This window comes from Perca fluviatilis, chromosome 15 (assembly GCF_010015445.1).
Source record: "Perca fluviatilis chromosome 15, GENO_Pfluv_1.0, whole genome shotgun sequence".
NCBI lineage: Eukaryota > Metazoa > Chordata > Actinopteri > Perciformes > Percidae > Perca > Perca fluviatilis.
The window spans coordinates 6,151,651-6,169,884 of record NC_053126.1 but is presented as its reverse complement, the minus strand read 5'-3'; the positions used below and the strand labels follow the sequence as shown (position 1 = coordinate 6,169,884).

The 18,234-nt window shown below is 39.2% G+C and overlaps 1 protein-coding gene across 4 annotated transcripts; it reads left to right on the top strand.

The window, feature by feature from the left end:
* The first annotated feature begins 860 nt into the window (after positions 1–860).
* Positions 861–14,586, top strand: csf2rb (colony stimulating factor 2 receptor subunit beta). Of its 4 annotated transcripts, XM_039823671.1 has the most exons (16): positions 861–944; positions 2,319–2,401; positions 2,628–2,735; positions 3,440–3,557; positions 3,697–3,878; positions 4,014–4,168; positions 4,261–4,405; positions 4,809–4,941; positions 5,030–5,175; positions 7,228–7,361; positions 7,475–7,661; positions 8,818–8,914; positions 11,645–11,711; positions 11,821–11,900; positions 12,078–12,240; positions 13,401–14,586. In XM_039823671.1, the coding sequence occupies exons 3-16, from the start codon at positions 2,630–2,632 to the stop codon at positions 13,797–13,799; spliced, it is 2,112 nt and encodes a 703-aa protein (XP_039679605.1). In that variant the 5' UTR covers positions 861–944; positions 2,319–2,401; positions 2,628–2,629; the 3' UTR covers positions 13,800–14,586. The 4 variants fall into 4 exon arrangements, with proteins under 4 accessions (XP_039679605.1, XP_039679604.1, XP_039679607.1 ...); XM_039823670.1 differs by lacking the exon at positions 2,319–2,401 and having other exon boundaries at positions 867–944; XM_039823673.1 differs by lacking the exon at positions 2,319–2,401 and having other exon boundaries at positions 867–944; positions 2,570–2,735; positions 7,475–7,649.
* Positions 14,587–18,234: the final 3,648 nt, after the last annotated feature.

Here is an 18,234-nt window from a genome sequence, read left to right as displayed (position 1 = left end):
TTCATAAAGTGAAATTTTCATGCCATGGGACCTTTAAATCATTTACAATCCCGTAATTGTCTCTGTTAAAAGCCCGACTTTCACATTCCCTTTTAGCTTTTAGTTGTTCTTCATTTAATTTCCTTTTTTTCCTGTGATGGACCTGCCCCAGTATCAGCCGTAAGTACAACAGATAACTTCTAAAATAACATTAAAATACAATTAGGTCTATATAAAGAAATCTCCTGCTTCCTTTTACCTGGCTCCGCTGACATAAGCTAACACAGGCTTTTTCGGTGTAACAAAGAAATCTGTGACCCGTCAGAATGTGTGACTGTAGCGCCGTCTACCTGCCGCCAATCATTCTGTGACTTTGCAGGAAAAATCGGACCCGGCCAGATGCCTTACTAAAAACTACATAAAAATAGCGTTCTTTTCACTGTTAGTCTCGTTTGCTGTTACAGGTCATTTAAGACCATTGTATGAAAAATGACAGATCTTTAGAAACATTAAAAGGTTACACAGTCACTTTAAAGCTTTAGTGAGGAACTTTTGGATATTAGTGAACGTCCGTTACATTCAAGCCATTGCCAAATGAGTTAATACATAGCTAATTAAGACTATCAGCTCCACAAACCTCTCTCTGTATTTCTCAGTATGGCTATGTTCAGAAAAATCAAGTGAAGATAATTACCTCTTCTGAAGTGTCCATCATATTTTTTAATCCTCTGTGTCCTCCTTGGCTACTAGCAACTGTGTGGAGGAGGGGTGGGGGCTGTTAAAATAGCTGATCGTGCAAAAAAGGAAAAATGGCATTAAGTGTCACAGTGGACAGAGAAGGGAAACTGAACTCGTCACAGAGGAAACTCCCACAGAGTTCTCGACAGTGTTCAAGAGGAGCCGGTTGACAAGAAGGCAGCAACAGTGACAGACAGACAGAGGAAATCCAGTCTTCATTATGTGAAGTAAGATCATTTACTGGACACAAATTAAGTCTTGAAAGTTTTGTCATATTGCTCACATTTATACTTTAAATTAATGTTTCATTTCACAGCTGTAAATTGTCTGTATGCTGTAAATATCACTGTATAAAAGTAGTTCATGTGTATTGATATTCAGCTCTAATTTGCCATCATGGTATCGGGACACGGTAATTAATCTGAAAGGATAGGTTAGGTGAGAAAGTCAAAGATCTTCATTACAGCTGAGAAAATGTGTTGAGTGGATGAGTGACGACATGTCGACATCCTGTGAGTCAGACGTGACTTGAATTACAGTGAATTTTACAACGAATTTTGTAAGACAATGACACTGGAAGAAATGCAACAATTTTGCACGTAAAAGCTGATCATATCATTCAAAGACCAAAGTCAGCGTGCACATTTGTAATTTTGTAATAGCATATTTCATCATGTCTATTCAGACGGTTTATGCATATTGTCATTTGCCTACGTATGCAGGTTTTCCATCGGCTTGCATTTGGGTTAATCTCAGTTTGCCTTTGATTTCAATAGGCTGATAGTTTTTCATGTCAGCATCGCTGTCAGACCTGCTGCTGTGCGACCTGCTGTGCGACCTGCCGCACCACATTTTTTGGTTTCAAAGTCAGTGTTGGATTTCCACATTCTCCTGCAGGGGCTTCCCCCCAAAGCTGCTACTGTAAATAACAGCTAGAAAGGCAGAAGTGAGGGAGTCTGTTACGCCTGAGTGACCTTTACAAATCCCCCCTTTGTTTTATCATTGAGCTGAAATGACCACACCACCACTCTTTCATTTTTCTCCATTTTCTTAACTGTGTTGTATTTTCATGTTATTTCTCCTTTCTTTAAATGCATGTTTCTTGCTTTATTTGAAGATATTCTTACTTAAGAAAGGGTTCTACACATACTAAGATGTTATGTTCAATGTATTGATTATGTGTGTCACTTGGATCTAATCAACATTGAAAATATTTAGAAATCTTTGTAAGATAATGATTTTATTATTATGAAGCTATTTAACTGAAAAATGATTCCTGGAAAGTAAAAAGCAACTAAACATGTCACCCTAATGTGTATTCAACATTTCTTAAAATACTTTTCGTATTCAGTTTATAGTTATAATCAATAACCATTCAGAATTGTAGAAATGTTGTTTGTTATAAATGTGTTATCCTCCATGGAAGAGAAGCTGTGCTTAAGGGCACAGCTAATGGGGATCCTATAATACACTAAACTTAATATTATGATTATTAGAACCCGATAAAGAATCTTAATGGACACTGCTAAGATTTACAAGTCTCCGTTAACTGCCCAAGTCCCAGTGAAAGCATGTGTATTTTATTAATTCTTTTCTATCAGGGCCTATCACATGTGAGAGGGAGAGATAAGAGGCAGGCGGATGTGTGGTGACATATCATAATAAGCAGACTCTTAAAGCGGAAGTGAGTACTGGTAGTGTGGTCATGAGTCATTTCTTCATTATTTCTAGTAAATGAACTCTCTTGCTCTCTCTCTCTCTCTCTTTCTCTCTCTCTCTCTCTTTCACTTTATCTGTATATGCCCAACCTCTTTATCTTATCTGCGGACTTTGGGATGATATGAAAACACAGTAAATTGTATAGAGACCGGCTCAGAAATAAAGGGGGCTCCTACCTGGTGTGTCCCCAGGAATGATGCCTCTCTTCTGGGTTGTGCTTTGGTCAACGCTCCCTCCTCTGGCTCTCTTCGGTGGTCCAGACTGTTGTACCGTCCACGAGAACAGCGGCTTACAGAATGGTAAGTCTCCGCAGTATTCACCTGGCACAATCGGGATTGTTCAGGAATTCATTGTTGAAAATGTCTGTTTGAATATTTCAGATTATCAATTGGATAACTGCTCAGCTAAATCTGTACGTTCTGGGATGTGTTTTGTACTGTTTGTGTGATACCTCGTATATATAAATAAAGATATACAAATATAAGGGATGGTTACAATCAGTGGTTGAATGTAACTAAGTACTTCTACTCCACCACATTTCAGAGAGAAAAATAGTACTTTTTACTACACTACCTTCATCCGACAGATTAAATTGCAGATACGCAAATAATAATGATTCTCCAAACATGTAATCAGCCTCTAAAATGTGATCAATTGTTCAGTGAAAAAAGACTTTAAAGTTTTCTTTTCTTATGAAAATTGAATAAGTGTGCTGAAGTCATTTTTAAACCTGTTTTAATTGCAAATCAATTTGTTCATCACACATTAATCATATAATATACAAATGATTCTATACCTTTACTTGAGTAAGATTTTGAATGCAGAACTTTTACTTGTAATTGAGTATTTTTTTTTTACAATGTTGTATAACTACTTATACTTAAAGAATCTCACAATTTGTCAACCACTGGTTACAGTATAAATCCCACACAAAACAATAGAAATTAAGAGTTATTTTGCACAGTAATTGTCCAATTACCTGAAAACATCTTCCTCCCTACAGCGTCTCCACTGCTGGAATCCTTACAATGCCATAATGATTACATATCCTATGTCTACTGCAAGTGGAGGGAACACAAAAACATGAAACTGCAGCTCTGGTTCAAGACAGAAAACAACAGGTAAGGACAAAAGCAGGAGGAACAAAGAGCATGTTTAGCTACGAGGTAGGGTGTGGCTGGTTGAAGAGACGTAGCATATAATGTAGGATTATGGGGGATATGTAAATTGCTGTCCCACGGCTCTGTGTCCTTGTCGCAGGGAGCAGTGTATTCCTCACGGTGCTGAAGTACGAGATGCAAGTGAGCACAGGACTGTCCAGTGCAGATACGAAACCCATGCATTTTCCATTGGCATCCAACACACTGTCTTCTTCCTCAAGAACAAGACACTCAGCCCTTGCTCATCTGTCCCACACAAGCCTCTGGATCTTTTTCAGAACTGTGAGTTTACCTGTTAACCATAACTGTCACTTGTACTGTGAAGATAACACTGGAAATAAATTGTGCTTATGAGTACAATTTAATACTTAAATACTAATAATTTGTATAACTTGAACCGTTGCCTCTGTTTTTTAGTGAGAGCGCGGCCACCAGTGAACCTGTCCACACATGATGAAGGTGATGGAGTCAGACGGCTCAGTTGGTCCAGCCCCTATGCCTCCTCCTCCTCCCTTAACAAAAACCTCACGTATCAGCTCAGCTTTAAGACAGACAGACAGGACAACTGGACGGTTAGCATCAAACATACTGAAACAAAAAAAGTGGTCTACTGTACTTTTGACATTGACTCTAACTCACATATCTCTTTTCGTTCTGTCCACAGTCTGAGGACGTCACAAACACCAGTATGAAACTGGAGAAGCCATTGTTGCTTCCGGGTCGCAAGTATGAAGCCAGGGTGAGGGCCCGGGCCAGTGTGGGTCAGTGGAGCGACTGGAGTTCCGTGGTGACCTGGAACACTGAACAAGGCAAGTCAAAGAGAGCATTCAGCATCGTTTACAATCTAAATGCAATCTATTAAAGGTGCTCTAAGCGATGTTGGGTGACGAAAGTATTTTCAAACAAAGTGAGACTACCTCGGTCAGCCATAGCTACATTGTTAGCTTCTAGCAAAAAGTCAGATACTGCTAGGCACTGTTACGCACTGTTAGGCACTGTTACGCACTGCTATGCACTTTTAGGCACTGCTATGCACTGTTAGGCACTGTTAGGCACTACTATGCACTGTTCTAGGCACTGCTATGCACTGTTTTAAGATCAAGCTCCTTATCGCTTTTCCTCACATTTCGAATCTTCTCTCTCTTTCAATTTTCATGGGAAAAGTGAAATTTTGCAGCTGTTGTTATTAGCTCTTTGTCTCTCTGGCTCTAGACACTGGGCGGTTTCCCAGTTTGCACTGTGTGCTGGATGGAGAGAAGGAGGTGACGTGTAGCTGGGAGGTGAGCAGAGAGGTGGATCTCTTCATTACCTATGAGCTGGCATGTCGACCCAACCAGACTGCACCGTAAGTCAACTATACCACCTGGATGAGGCTGAAAAAAAGCATCCAGGTATAATCTTTTCAACCCTCTCCTTATAATCCCTGCCTTCAGGTCTAACAGATGCTGTGAGAACCCAAAAGTCAGCTCTGACCTCAGCAGGGCGGTGATGAGGTACAGCTGCTCGCTCGATGCTTCACATCTGCTGCTGGAGCTCCTACCAGTACGCAATGCCAAGAGTTTTAAGGCCGACCAACACAGTGAGTGGACACGAGACAGAGGGCACGACATATAGGAGACATTGAGAGTGTTGGGGGGGGATTAATCTGCAGGGAGCTTTGCAGAGCAACTGTGATGTGAATGTGTGTCCCCACCTAGTGTTTAAAAGGGCACTACTGTATCCCCTTCTGCTTATAACTAGGGCCAGTTTTTCAAAAAATTTCAAATTGATCCTGATTTGGAAATCCCATGTCTTGCTATCCAGGATCACATGATCCATCTTACCTTTATGCCAGTTTTTTAAAGGAACATTGGATTGGATCACTGTGATCAAAATACCAAATTTCAGGATTACCAAATCCTGTTTACCAGAGCCTTAAATGGAACCAACAGTGTAGCCTACTGGCTTAGCAAAGAACAACAGGTAGACAAAATACCGGTGGCCACAAATAGCCATTGTTTGTTTTCATTTTAAGAAACAGAAACACTGTAATAAACAGAAACATTTTACATTCATTATTTTGTTATATTGTTAAATAACAAAACAAAAACAATACTATCCAATAGTCAAAAGTCACAGGACAGATAACATGCTTTCCATATCTGCCTTTAGGAGATCTATCTCCATCTCCATTTTTTTGCTGCAGTTGGGTAAGCCAGATTTGTTCTTTACCCAGTTCAATTTGTACTTCTGCTCTCCTCCTTGCCTGTATTTTGCATAACATCGCAACCAGGCGTCATGTCCCTTTTGATGACAATTTTGATGGACCTGAGCCTGATGTAGAACCAGAACAGCCGCCAGTGTTCTTACCTAATGAAGGACACACTGGACATGCAATTAGAGATGCAATTGTGAGAAATTACTTTTAACTAGGCTACTGAATGACTGAGTATATTTGTTACTGTCACTGCCATCAATATACTGTGGAATTATAGAGCTGTGAGCAACAGTGACATTTATTTGACAGCTGATAGCTTTGAGATTTTTGTTTTTTTGTTTACCATATCTCATTAGATGTGACATGCTTCATATATGCTTCAAAAATGAAGAAGTTTATATATCATCAGTAAAAAAAAAACTCTGATTTTATTTGGTTCGAAAAATCACAACTGAATCCACCCTTCTGATGGGATCAGGATAATCCTGTTTTTTTGGATCAAATATATCCCAAACCGAGTTCAAAGTTTTGAAAAACCCAAAGGGCAGGTTTGATCCAGATCAAATGTAAAATTGGATAACCTGATCTGATCTTAGTTCGGAATCCCTCTTTTGCTTTTGAAAAACCCATTTCCAAGATTTGATCCAATCCGTGATCTGAAATTCCTCTGGATTACTTTTGAAAAACTGGGCCCAGGCAATAAGATACAATCAGATAACATGGTTTTGGTTTGTTTTGTTGTCGTAAAACAACTTAAACACACTCCAAATATTCACCAAAAAAAAAAAAAAACATTTCCATTTAAAAATTTTTTTTTAATTATGCCTGTTTTTAAAGTAGCATCTGGTAAACTGTTCCAAATGATAGCCTCCCCACCCTGAAACGATTTAGATCCAAAAGAGCCATATGTGTTTTGATAAAATGTGCGTATACCCAGTATTATACCCATATATTATACCCCATGCTGATCTATAGTAAGCTCAAACTGACTAGACTAGTGTCTGACAATTTTGGCAATTTTTATACACTTGCTGGACTCTCTCAACAATTTTAATTATTTAAAATGTCCTATACATAAACGGGTTGTTTTATTGCAATAAGAAGTGTAACATATCATCTTATTTTATACAATCTTTAAGTTGTTGCATTTCAATGGAAGACCATTAAAGTAGAAATGACTTTCTTAATTGTATCAATTACATTTTCTTGTAACTAACATTTGGAAACATTCTTTTCTATGTAATTAGAGATTAGATTTCGAGACATTTTTGGAACCACAGAGGTACTAGATAGACCCATATCTTAAATACGATATGATGTTATTGGGGAAATGATGTTGTTGAAGAAATAGGAAAAGCTTTTTGAAAACAAACCAAAAAACAACAAATCTTTCCATCATGGCTCATTTATGCTACAAACTCTCTTGTTGCGCAGTTCGTCCGAACCCCCCGCAGCAGGTAAAGGTGAGGAAGCAAGACAGCAACTGGATGGTGGAATGGACTGAGCCAAACACAGCATCAAAACTCACACTGTATTATCAGGTCTCGTATTACAGGACACAGGATCAGGTGAGCTTTTATTAAAGTGTTTTCCTCCTGTCCAACTGTACGCCTACATTGCAATCCCTTTATACTAACCATGAAAAACTATTTAATGGATTTTATATGCATTCCTTTTTCAGGGATCTCCTGTCCTGCTGAACACTTCAGGGGGGTCCATGTCAGAGAGCATCCTGGACGCCTCTCTTGTCCCGTCCCAGCGTTACCAGGTCAGCGTCAGGTCGCTGCTCGCCACTCCCGAGTATAAGGGAATTCCCTCTGAATGGACTGATCCTGTGGAGTGGACCTCACATGAGGGTATACATGAGGGTATATACAGTAGCAGCATGCACACAAATATAGGCAATGCCAATACATTCCACATGATATCAAACGTACATAGTCTAGTTTAGTTTTTTTTATTTATCTCGAACAATCTACACACTTTAAAAGAGAAAAAAGAAGACAAAGATAAAACACCATATACATCACCATCATATACATCATATACAAATCAATTTGATTCCGTCAAAGAACAAAAAAAGGATGAGTTCGAGAAGGAGCAGGCAGAAGCATAATGCTTATAAAGTCCTGCCCCTACTTTACAATATCATATTATTACAGGAAAAAAAAAATAGCTATGCATATAGCTATTATACATATTATGACATGAACTACTACGACTACCAATGTAGTCACTGTTATAACTATTATTGCCACTGTTCATCACACCCCCAACCGGCACCGTCAGACACCACCTACCAAGAGTCTGGGTCTGCCGAGGTTTCTTCCTAAAAGGGAGTTTTTCCTCGCCGCTGTCGCAACAGCCACTGCTAATGCTTGCTCTTGAGGGAATTGTTGTAATTGTTGGGGCTTTGTAAATTATAGAGTGTGGTCTAGACCCACTCTGTCTGTAAAGTGTCTTGAGATAACTCTTGTTATGATTTGATACTATAAATAAAATTGAATTGAAAATTGAATATACAGCATACAAAAATTGTAAGTCATACAATAACTTACAATAATACAACAACATACAACCATACACTGTATGTACATTCCCATTAATATATGCAGGTCCCATTTCTGTAATGGTCAAGTAATGTTTTCTTGAATCTATTTTTGAACTAATATTATGGCTCTGTTTGATTTCATTGTTTAGTCCATTCCACAAGGTCACCCCCTACAAACTGAAATACATGCTTTTAAGAGTAGTTCGTACAAGAGGTTGTTTAAACATAAATGTACCTCTTAAATTTCAAATAATATCCCCCTTCATTATCCTTAAACATTGTTCATATGATACAGAAACAGATGTCACTTATTCTTGTGGGAATTACTTTCTATCCTCTAATTGTGTTTTTTATTTTTTAGTGTCTGGGTAATTCAAACGTAAATGACATGGGCCAAAAACAATCATTGCAATACATATCATGAATGATCATCGTCATTATCATCATTACTTCTGTTTTCTGTCCCCTGACAGCCACCTGGTCCCTATCAACCCTGATCTATTTCACCACCAGTTTGTTTGTGGCCGCAGTCTTCCTCACACTCTACTGCACCATTCCGGCTTGTCGAAGGTACTTTATTTATGTAATGCTGCATTTGTGCTTCCTTCTAACTACAGCCATCAGATAAATGGGTTAGAGTCATTGACTGCAAATATTAATGGACAATGCATCCGGTTCGGCGAAGTGCTGCAAATGCGGAAGTGCCTTAAACCTGAATTCTATCTGAATTCCAGCAGGGGGCAGCACGTGCGGTTGCAAAAAGGAGTTTGGTTTCTGTAGAAGTCTATGAGAAAGTGATCCACTTCTCACTTGATTTATTACCTCGGTAAACATTTTCATAATGAGTGTATGGTCTCAATCGCTAGTTTTAAGTCTTCTGCAACACAGAAGGATGTACATTTTTTTAATTATGGTCTCGTTGATTTTAAAATTGGCGATAAAGCAGGGGGTGTTTTAGGGCCAGTGTTGGGAAGGATACTTTCAAAACGTATTTCGTTACAGAATACAGAATACATGCCCACAAATGTAATTTGTAACGTATTCCGTTACGTTACTCAATCTGAGTAACGTATTCTGAATACTTGGATTACTTCAGGATTACTTCCACATTCAATTGCGTTTTATAAGTGTAGGAATGCAGCTATCACATCCAGCTTACTAAACAGGCCTATAATGGCCTGTTTATAATTCCAACTAGCTGAATGTGTACCTGAACAAGCAGATAGATTATTGTATTGGTAGTCCCGAACTGCATACTACAAAAATCTAACCGCAGTCTTGCTACCACGAGCTAATTTTAGCTAACGTTAGCTAGCATGTAAAACGGGGCTAGTCAGTCTTTAAACGGCTCTGGAGCTAGTAAATCAGCACGTAGGAGAATGTAAAGTCGCACGTCAATGTTAAAATAGCAAGGTGACCAGTAAAACTACAGAGACGCACCACACCTGGCTAATTAAAAAAATAGCTTACTTTAAGATGCTTCTTCAGGTTGGAGGTGGAGTAATTTGGACGCTGAAAGCAGGTTGGTTGCTGGCAAGCAGAGGTTGCACTGCACAGTTATATTTCATTCTCCCTGTTCGTTCTTTAATGTGAAATGCTGTTTGAATTTCCAAGATAGAAACTTATTCCTGCCCTGGCTCTGTCGTGCCGGTTCCGACTCCATTGTGACTGATCACGCAAATAGCTATTTTTTTCAATTTCATATCGGGGCTTCTGGAAAATGCATAGAGTTCCCTTAATTTAGTCAGAGTGAATAAACTCGTGAAACAGAGAAGTATCGTCATGTAATCCATTGATTTCAACAATGTAACTGTATTCTAAATACCAACGATTTAAATTGTAACTGTAACGGAATACAGTTACTCATAATTTGTATTCTGAATACGTAACGCCGTTACATGTATTCCGTTACTCCCCAACACTGTTTAGGGCATGGCTATGATGTGATTGCCAGTGAAAGTGTGTAACGTAACGTGGCTCCTCCCTCACTCCTCCCTCTCGTCTAAAATCGTCACATCCGCAACCAGGATGGCTGCGCCCGGTTGGGGTTAGGCATTTGACCTCGAGGGGTTAAGGTTAGGATAGCTGATTGGTCAGGGGATAGGACCTGAACAGATGGGGTTACGTTACCTTGCGTAAGCATGGATGCCTGGCCAATAAATGCTATTGAAGGGCGGTTCTTGGCCATAGTAGGATTCATAATATCGCCGCCCGTAACGGCAAACTCGACGACGGATAGCAGATCTCCACAAACCAATGGGTGACGTCACACATGCTCAGTCCATTAATATTAAAGGTACCATGGCATGGAAATTTCACTTTATGAGGCTTTTTAACATTAATATGCGTTCCCCCAGCCTGCCTATGGTCCCCCAGTGGCTAGAAATGGTGATAGGTGTAAACCGAGCCCTGGGTATCCTGCTCTGCCTTTGAGAAAATGAAAGCTCAGATGGGCCGATCTGGAATCTTCTCCTTATGAGGTCATAAGGAGCAAGGTTACCTCCCCTTTCTCTGCTTTGCCCGCCCAGAGAATTTGGCCCACCCATGAGAGAGAGACATCATGGACACCCCCCCTCTCTCCTCCTCAATAGCTACAGACACAGAAATGGCACATCCTAAGGAAAGCTCATTGTGGGACTGGCTCTAGTGGCTGTAATTCTGCACCAAGGAAAGAGACTTCAGATACAGTATTAGGGGACCACTAAGGTCTATATAAAAGAGACTTCAGATACAGTATTAGGGGACCACTAAGGTCTATATAAAAGAGACTTCAGATACAGTATTAGGGGACCACTAAGGCCTATATAAAGAGACTTCAGATCCAGTATTAGGGACCACTAAGGTCTATATAAAAGAGACTTCAGATACAGTATTAGGGGACCACTAAGGTCTATATAAAAGAGACTTCAGATCCAGTATTAGGGGACCACTAAGGTCTATATAAAAGAGACTTCAGATACAGTATTAGGGGACCACTAAGGTCTATATAAAAGCATCCAAAGAGCACCATGTCATGGGACCTTTAACAGTCTATGGTTAGAGTACATACACATGAAAAAAGTCGATCTAAAATGCAATCAAAGTAAATCTAAAAACATTGAAGTATAAAATTGAAATACTAATACCACATTACTTTTCTCCGCTAAGTACCGATGTTGCCATTATAGAAATGTATTGCTTTGTAAAACATGAAAAAAGCACACTAAACAGGCTGTACCTACATGCCAAAGAATGTGTTGTGAATTACATGATGTTTCATCTTTAATAAAACTCTCTTTTTTTTATATTTTGAACAAATAGGAGGGCAGTTCTGTGGGTTGACTCAGTTCCATCTCCTGGCAAAAGCAAAATCCTGTCTGAGTTCAAGGTGAGACTGAATAATTCCACAGTGTGATTGAATTATTTCCATTTCTGGTGTGTGTTTGTCTGATTGTAGTTTGTAATGTGTAAACCCTGATGTACTTTTTGTGATCCAGTCTGGCTCCAGCGGGACTCTCATGCAGAATGAGAGCATGGCCATCTGCAAAGTGCTGCGTTTGGACAAAGCGTCAACATGGTAATGCGTTTCACACTCGACATTACCGGACAGATGATGATAACAAATTGTTCTATCATGGAAAAAAAAGATAAGAGAATGTGTGGAATACAGACGTAATCATTCAGGCAAGACATGAAAAGATCAATTACTAGCAATTCTCTGCTCTCTCTCTCTCTCTCTGTCTCTCTCCTGCAGCTCTTCAGACGCTTTGCTGTGGCCAACCAAGGACACTGAAAATAATTGTCTGGAGCAGGACGGCGGCTGCTGGAAGTGTGATAGCGTGCTCTGCCCTGGTGAGAAGGTTGAACCCTCTGACATGTCCTCCATGAGCTTCAGCGGGCCGTACATCTTCTGTCAGGTCAGTTACTCCCAACCAGTTTCAATTGTCAGGTATCCAGAATTTCTCAAGCACTCAAATGCAAATGCTAAACTATTTCTTTAATTGAAATGATGTCAGGTACAATGTTATATTGTGACTTGAGTGCTAGGGAAATATGGTGAGAACAAAAACAATTTAGAAGAGCACATACTGATCTAAAAAATAAAAGTATTATGGGATAAATGGTATGCAATTGTGGGAGGGGGGGGGGAGGAAGGGTCTACAGTACAGGCCAGAAGTTTGGACACACCTTCTCATTCAATGTGTTTCTTTATTTTCATGACTATTTACATTGTAGATTCTCACTGAAGGGATCAAAACTACAACATAGCAACACACACACACACACACACACACACACACACACACACACACACACACACACACACACACACACACACACACACACAAGTTTGGACACACCTTCTCATTCAATTTTTCTTTATTTTCATGACTATTTACATTGTGGAACACATGTGGAATTATATACTTAACAAAAAAGTGTGATATAACTGAAAACATGTCTTATATTTTAGATTCCTCAAAGTAGCCACCCTTTGCTTTTTTGATAACTCTGCAAACCCTTGGTGTTCTCTCAATGAGCTTCATGAGGTAGTCACCTGAAATGGTTTTCACTTCACAGGTGTGCCTTGTCAGGGTTAATTAGTGGCAGTTTTTCCCTTATTAATAAAAAAAGCAAAGGGTGGCTACTTTGAAGAAACTAAAATATAAGACATGTTTTCAGTTATTTCACACTTGTTTGTTAAGTACATAATTCCGTATGTGTTCATTCATAGTTTTGATGACTTCAGTGAGAATCTACAATGCAAATAGTCATGAAAATAAAAAGGAAACGCATTGAATGAGAAAGTGTGTCCAAACTTTTGGCCTGTACTGTATGTGTCTACATGTGTGTCCTGCTATGAATGCTTTGTTTTTTTGTAATGAGCACACTGCACCGAATTCCTAGCAACTTAGTTGGCATTGAAAAAGTATTCAATCTTGAATCGTATGTCTACTATATATCAGTTTATAGATTAGCAAATGACAATCAGCAAGCTAAGATTGTCAAAGAAATAGTATTCATTAGTTTGCAGCGATGAAGTGTCACACTGAACACCATTGTTCCTTTCTGACAGTCACCGGAGCCAAGCTGCAAGTCAGCGGATGTCAAACGTGAAGACAAGGAGAAAGAACAAGAAACCCCATCGGGTGACTCGGCGTCTCCTTCCCCGGTGAATTTCAGCCTTTACGGGGAAGGTTATGTGTGTCTGCCCAACCGCAGCGTCTCCAGGTCCACACAGGATCTCATATCTCACATCGACGCCAGCACAAACACACACAGGCACGACAGCGCCGAGCAAGACCAACAGTGTCCCGATAAGATGGACGGCCAGCCAGGCCTCAGCGAGCCCGCCAGCAGCCACCAACCTCCAGCCTACATCTCAGGACTTTTCACTCCCTGGCCTCAAGGTAGCACCGCACAGCCCTCTGGGTACTGCCACCTCCCCGCAGCTTTCATGAGAGCGTCACAGTGACCTGCAGCGTGCAAGGGAAGAGCACATCAAGGAGGACCTTATAAGGCTTTCTCAGCAGATATAACAATTAATCAATCAGTGATTTCTTATTTTTTATTTTTTATACACTTTCCACTTTATGTTAAGCTACATCTGCTTCCATGTGGAAGAGATGCAATCATGTGTAATAATAAATAGGTTTTTACACATTTGAAAGGACCCATTTTGCATGTCTTATCAGACCAACGTCAGGTTGGATGTCTGACCAATGGAGGGCAGTAGTGAGCTGAGCCTGTGAGGGCAATGCAAGTACAGTACATCTAAGGGATGGACTTCAGTATGGCAAACAAAATAATCCTGTCTTTTTGGAAACTTTTTCACACATTCCAGGGCTGAATGAAATAACAATTGCACCTTGAAATCTTATATAATATAAATCAACAGCTCTGCTTGATTGTTATGTTGATTGTTATGTTGAAAAGTAATGATTTACTTACATGTATATATTTCCAAGCATGTAAGGCGTTAACACACATAATGTACATGTCTAAGCACAGATTCTTAAGAGGTGTGTAGAAAAGTCGTTTTTTTTTTTTTACTTCCTTAAGGCTCTGTCTCTCTCACAAAAGAGGTAAAAAGCAGAACTATGTCAACTGCAGTCATGGGAAAATGTGTAATTTGTGTTGACTTCCATGTTCGCTGCGGTCATGTATGCATGTTTGCACAATGGTGTGAGTTAAGACCTTGTTGTCAATGTTGAAGCCTATGTGTTGCTGAATGTATATACAGTATATATATATATATATATATATATATATATATATATATATATATATATATATATATATATATACAGTACAGGCCAAAAGTTTGGACACACTTTCTCATTCAATGCGTTTCCTTTTTATTTTCATGACTATTTACATTGTAGATTCTCACTGAAGTCATCAAAACTATGAATGAACACATATGGAATTATGTACTTAACAAAAAAGTGTGAAATAACTGAAAACATGTCTTATATTTTAGTTTCTTCAAAGTAGCCACCCTTTGCTTTTTTTATTAATAAGGGAAAAACTGCCACTAATTAACCCTGACAAGGCACACCTGTGAAGTGAAAACCATTTCAGGTGACTACCTCATGAAGCTCATTGAGAGAACACCAAGGGTTTGCAGAGTTATCAAAAAAAGCAAAGGGTGGCTACTTTGAGGAATCTAAAATATAAGACATGTTTTCAGTTATTTCACACTTTTTTGTTAAGTATATAATTCCACATGTGTTCATTCATAGTTTTGATCCCTTCAGTGAGAATCTAAATAAAATAATAAAAAAAAAAAATAGTCATGAAAATAAAGAAAAATTGAATGAGAAGGTGTGTCCAAACTTTTGGCCTGTACTGTATATATATATATATATATATATATATATATATATATATATATATATATATATATACACAGTATGCTATCTACATGCTGATGTGTTGATACTGCTATGTTGTTTGGCGCTGTGATTTTTTGAAATTTTTTACTTAGGTACTACAGAGACATTTAGAATGAAACTTGAACAAACCAGTGAAAATACTGTATTGTTGAAGCTACCTTTAAGGTTATAAAATAATGTTAAGTTTGCTGCACTTTTGTATTGTGATCAAACTTGTAAAATGTGTGTCTACTGTGTGTGTGTTTTTTTTTTTTTTAATGGCTTACACACTCATCCCCACAAACATTTTTAAAGTTCTGGGTTTAAAGTTTTCAGGCTGGCTGGCAAACTGCGCAACATTCACTCAGTTAGGTAAACCTAGCTAAAGCTAAGGTAGTCTGATACAACAGACCTGCAATACATTCTACCTTCATGAAGATAATAATGTTCCGTTTTTGTTGAAACTGTTTTAAAGAGGCGTTAATTCAACTTCATGGTCATTTTGGAGGATGTAGTTTGTGGTGCTGTTGAATTGTAATGCTCTACACAGACAGGTTTTCTTTTAATCATTTTGCCCACTGCATCAATGAAGGTAGACTGTCTACTATTAATACGTATTCATATTATTCCACTTAAGATTAAAACAAAACATGAGATATTAAAGCCTGTCGCAACTGACATGCTGAATAATGTAACAACTTCAAAATGTACACAAACATCTCTCCTAACTCTTAAGGGGAAATTACCACAGGTGACAAAATAATATTGACTTCAGATGTGATATTTGTTGTATAGGATCTACACATTAATACGTTTAAATATGCGAAATTGAAATCACATGAAGTAGTGTATAGAGTTATTCCTGACTCGTTATATATTATACATACATACAAACATACAACATATGACCCGTGTGTCTTTATTTGTTAACAGGTGTAACATTTTCAGGTTAGACGTAATTTTGCAGCTGACTTCCAGATCTGAAGGTGGTTATCACTATGAATGCAGAACTGTGTATAGCTAGACCCTCTTTCTCTCACTCACATGCACACACACACACATTCACATTGTACCTAATCTAATTTATTGCTCTGTTTATCTGCACATCTGTCTAGCCTGACAGTTCTGACCGTTTTTGGAAGCAAGTATGAGGTTTGTAGGTTGCAATGCGGTATTATTGTAACACATTTACTTTATATCATGAACATATTCTGCATAAGCGATGCACAAGTCTTTCTTGTCTCTGTAGAGAGAACACAATGCTGGAATTCCAGGCATGTTGATATCGACTTCCTGTGTTTTCAGCACATCGCTAGGTACAACTTCCTGTCAGATGAGGCTGAGGAGCAGTCTGACACACACCGACTGAGTCATGATGCCCCTATGGCGCTAACGCACTCCTGGATTTGGCCAAGACCGTGACAGTGGAAGGCAAGGGCAAGGCGATTCGATGCGTTTTCCCAGCATTCCGGGCTTTTTAAAGATGCTCGGCCCCAAAAAACAGCCACATTCCTCACGGTCTCCGTCTGTCGGCTATTGTTCCCTGGAAGGCGAGGATGCTGTGAGTGAGTGAGGGAGTGAGTGAGTGAGTGACAAATTCATAAAAGATAAAAGAAAAGGACAAAGTTGTGTGTTGATGGAAAGGCCAGAGTAAGTGTTTATGTGCTTGATGACAGGGGGAGTTGTGTGGTCACCTGTGCACAGCATTTCCCTGTCCTTTGTAGTACATAAAAACAGGAAAATAAAAGCCCTGGAAGGTGTAGGGAGTGTGTGGCGCCACACGGATGCTTGTGTAACCTCCTGTTCAAAGGCCTCCGGTTTCCTCGCTACTGTACATCAGGGAATCCAGGTCATACCAAAACACAGACAGTTATGTCTTCGTTTGTTTGTCAGGGCAGTATAGTGTAGTATAGTCGTTGTTGTTCACATACACTTTCCATTAGTTTTTTTTTTCCTCAAAACATCTGAAATATATGTCCTCATTAACCAAAGCATCCTTTTGATACCACAGATGAGTAATCATAGAAAACCACATGCTCTGTAACACCAACTCATTAAAAACTACCACCATTCACAGCATGGAAGTTTAAAGGAGTTATGCTTTATGACCTTTTCACTATTTCCTGTGACTAAATTACTCTTTTGTTGATGGAGAAGACCTATAACAAGCACAGCATTGGTTTCTCATTGATGTTTAAAAATGTACAGTTTGACATTTAAAAAAAAAATGCCCTCTGATAAACGAGAGAAGAGAAAAGAAGAATAGAACTTAAACAGGCTTTTAGTTAACTATGAAGCTGCTCCTGTTCTTCATGGATGCACATTCCCAGAGGCCCACCACATTTCAGTGGCTGATTTCACACACAAACACACACACACACACACACACACACACACACAGGTTTGTGGCACTATCTTTGTGGGGACCTAGCCCCTTACCCTAACCTTAACCATCACAACTAAATGCCTAACCTTAACCCTTACCCTCACCCTAACCATAACCTAATTCTATCCCTAATCCTAAAACCAAGTCTTAACCCTCAAACAACGCTTTAAACTTGTGGGGTCCAGCATTTTGGCCCCACAAAGCTGTCGGGACCCCACAAGTATACTGGACCCCCGCCTTTGGACTCCACGAATATAGTTAAACAGGCCCACACACACACACACACACACACACACACACACACACACAAACTTGTTTCTAGAGACTTACGCTGACATTCACCATAGCCATACCCTGAAAATGAAAATAAGATGGGACCTTTAACCCCTTAACGCTGTTTGTGTTGGTGAGATGAGTCCCCACAATGTGACTGTGTGACTTATGTCCCTACAACATGAGTACTGTAAAGCAGGGTTTCTGTAGGTTTCACCATGTCAAATTTAAGACTTTTTAAGACCTTTTTAAGACCATTATCAATGAAATTTAAACAAATAAAATCTGTTTTATACAATCCGAAAGAGACCAATAACACGAAAGCTGATTGGCTTCAAAATAAGATGCATGTTGGTCTCATTTGTAGTCACAAT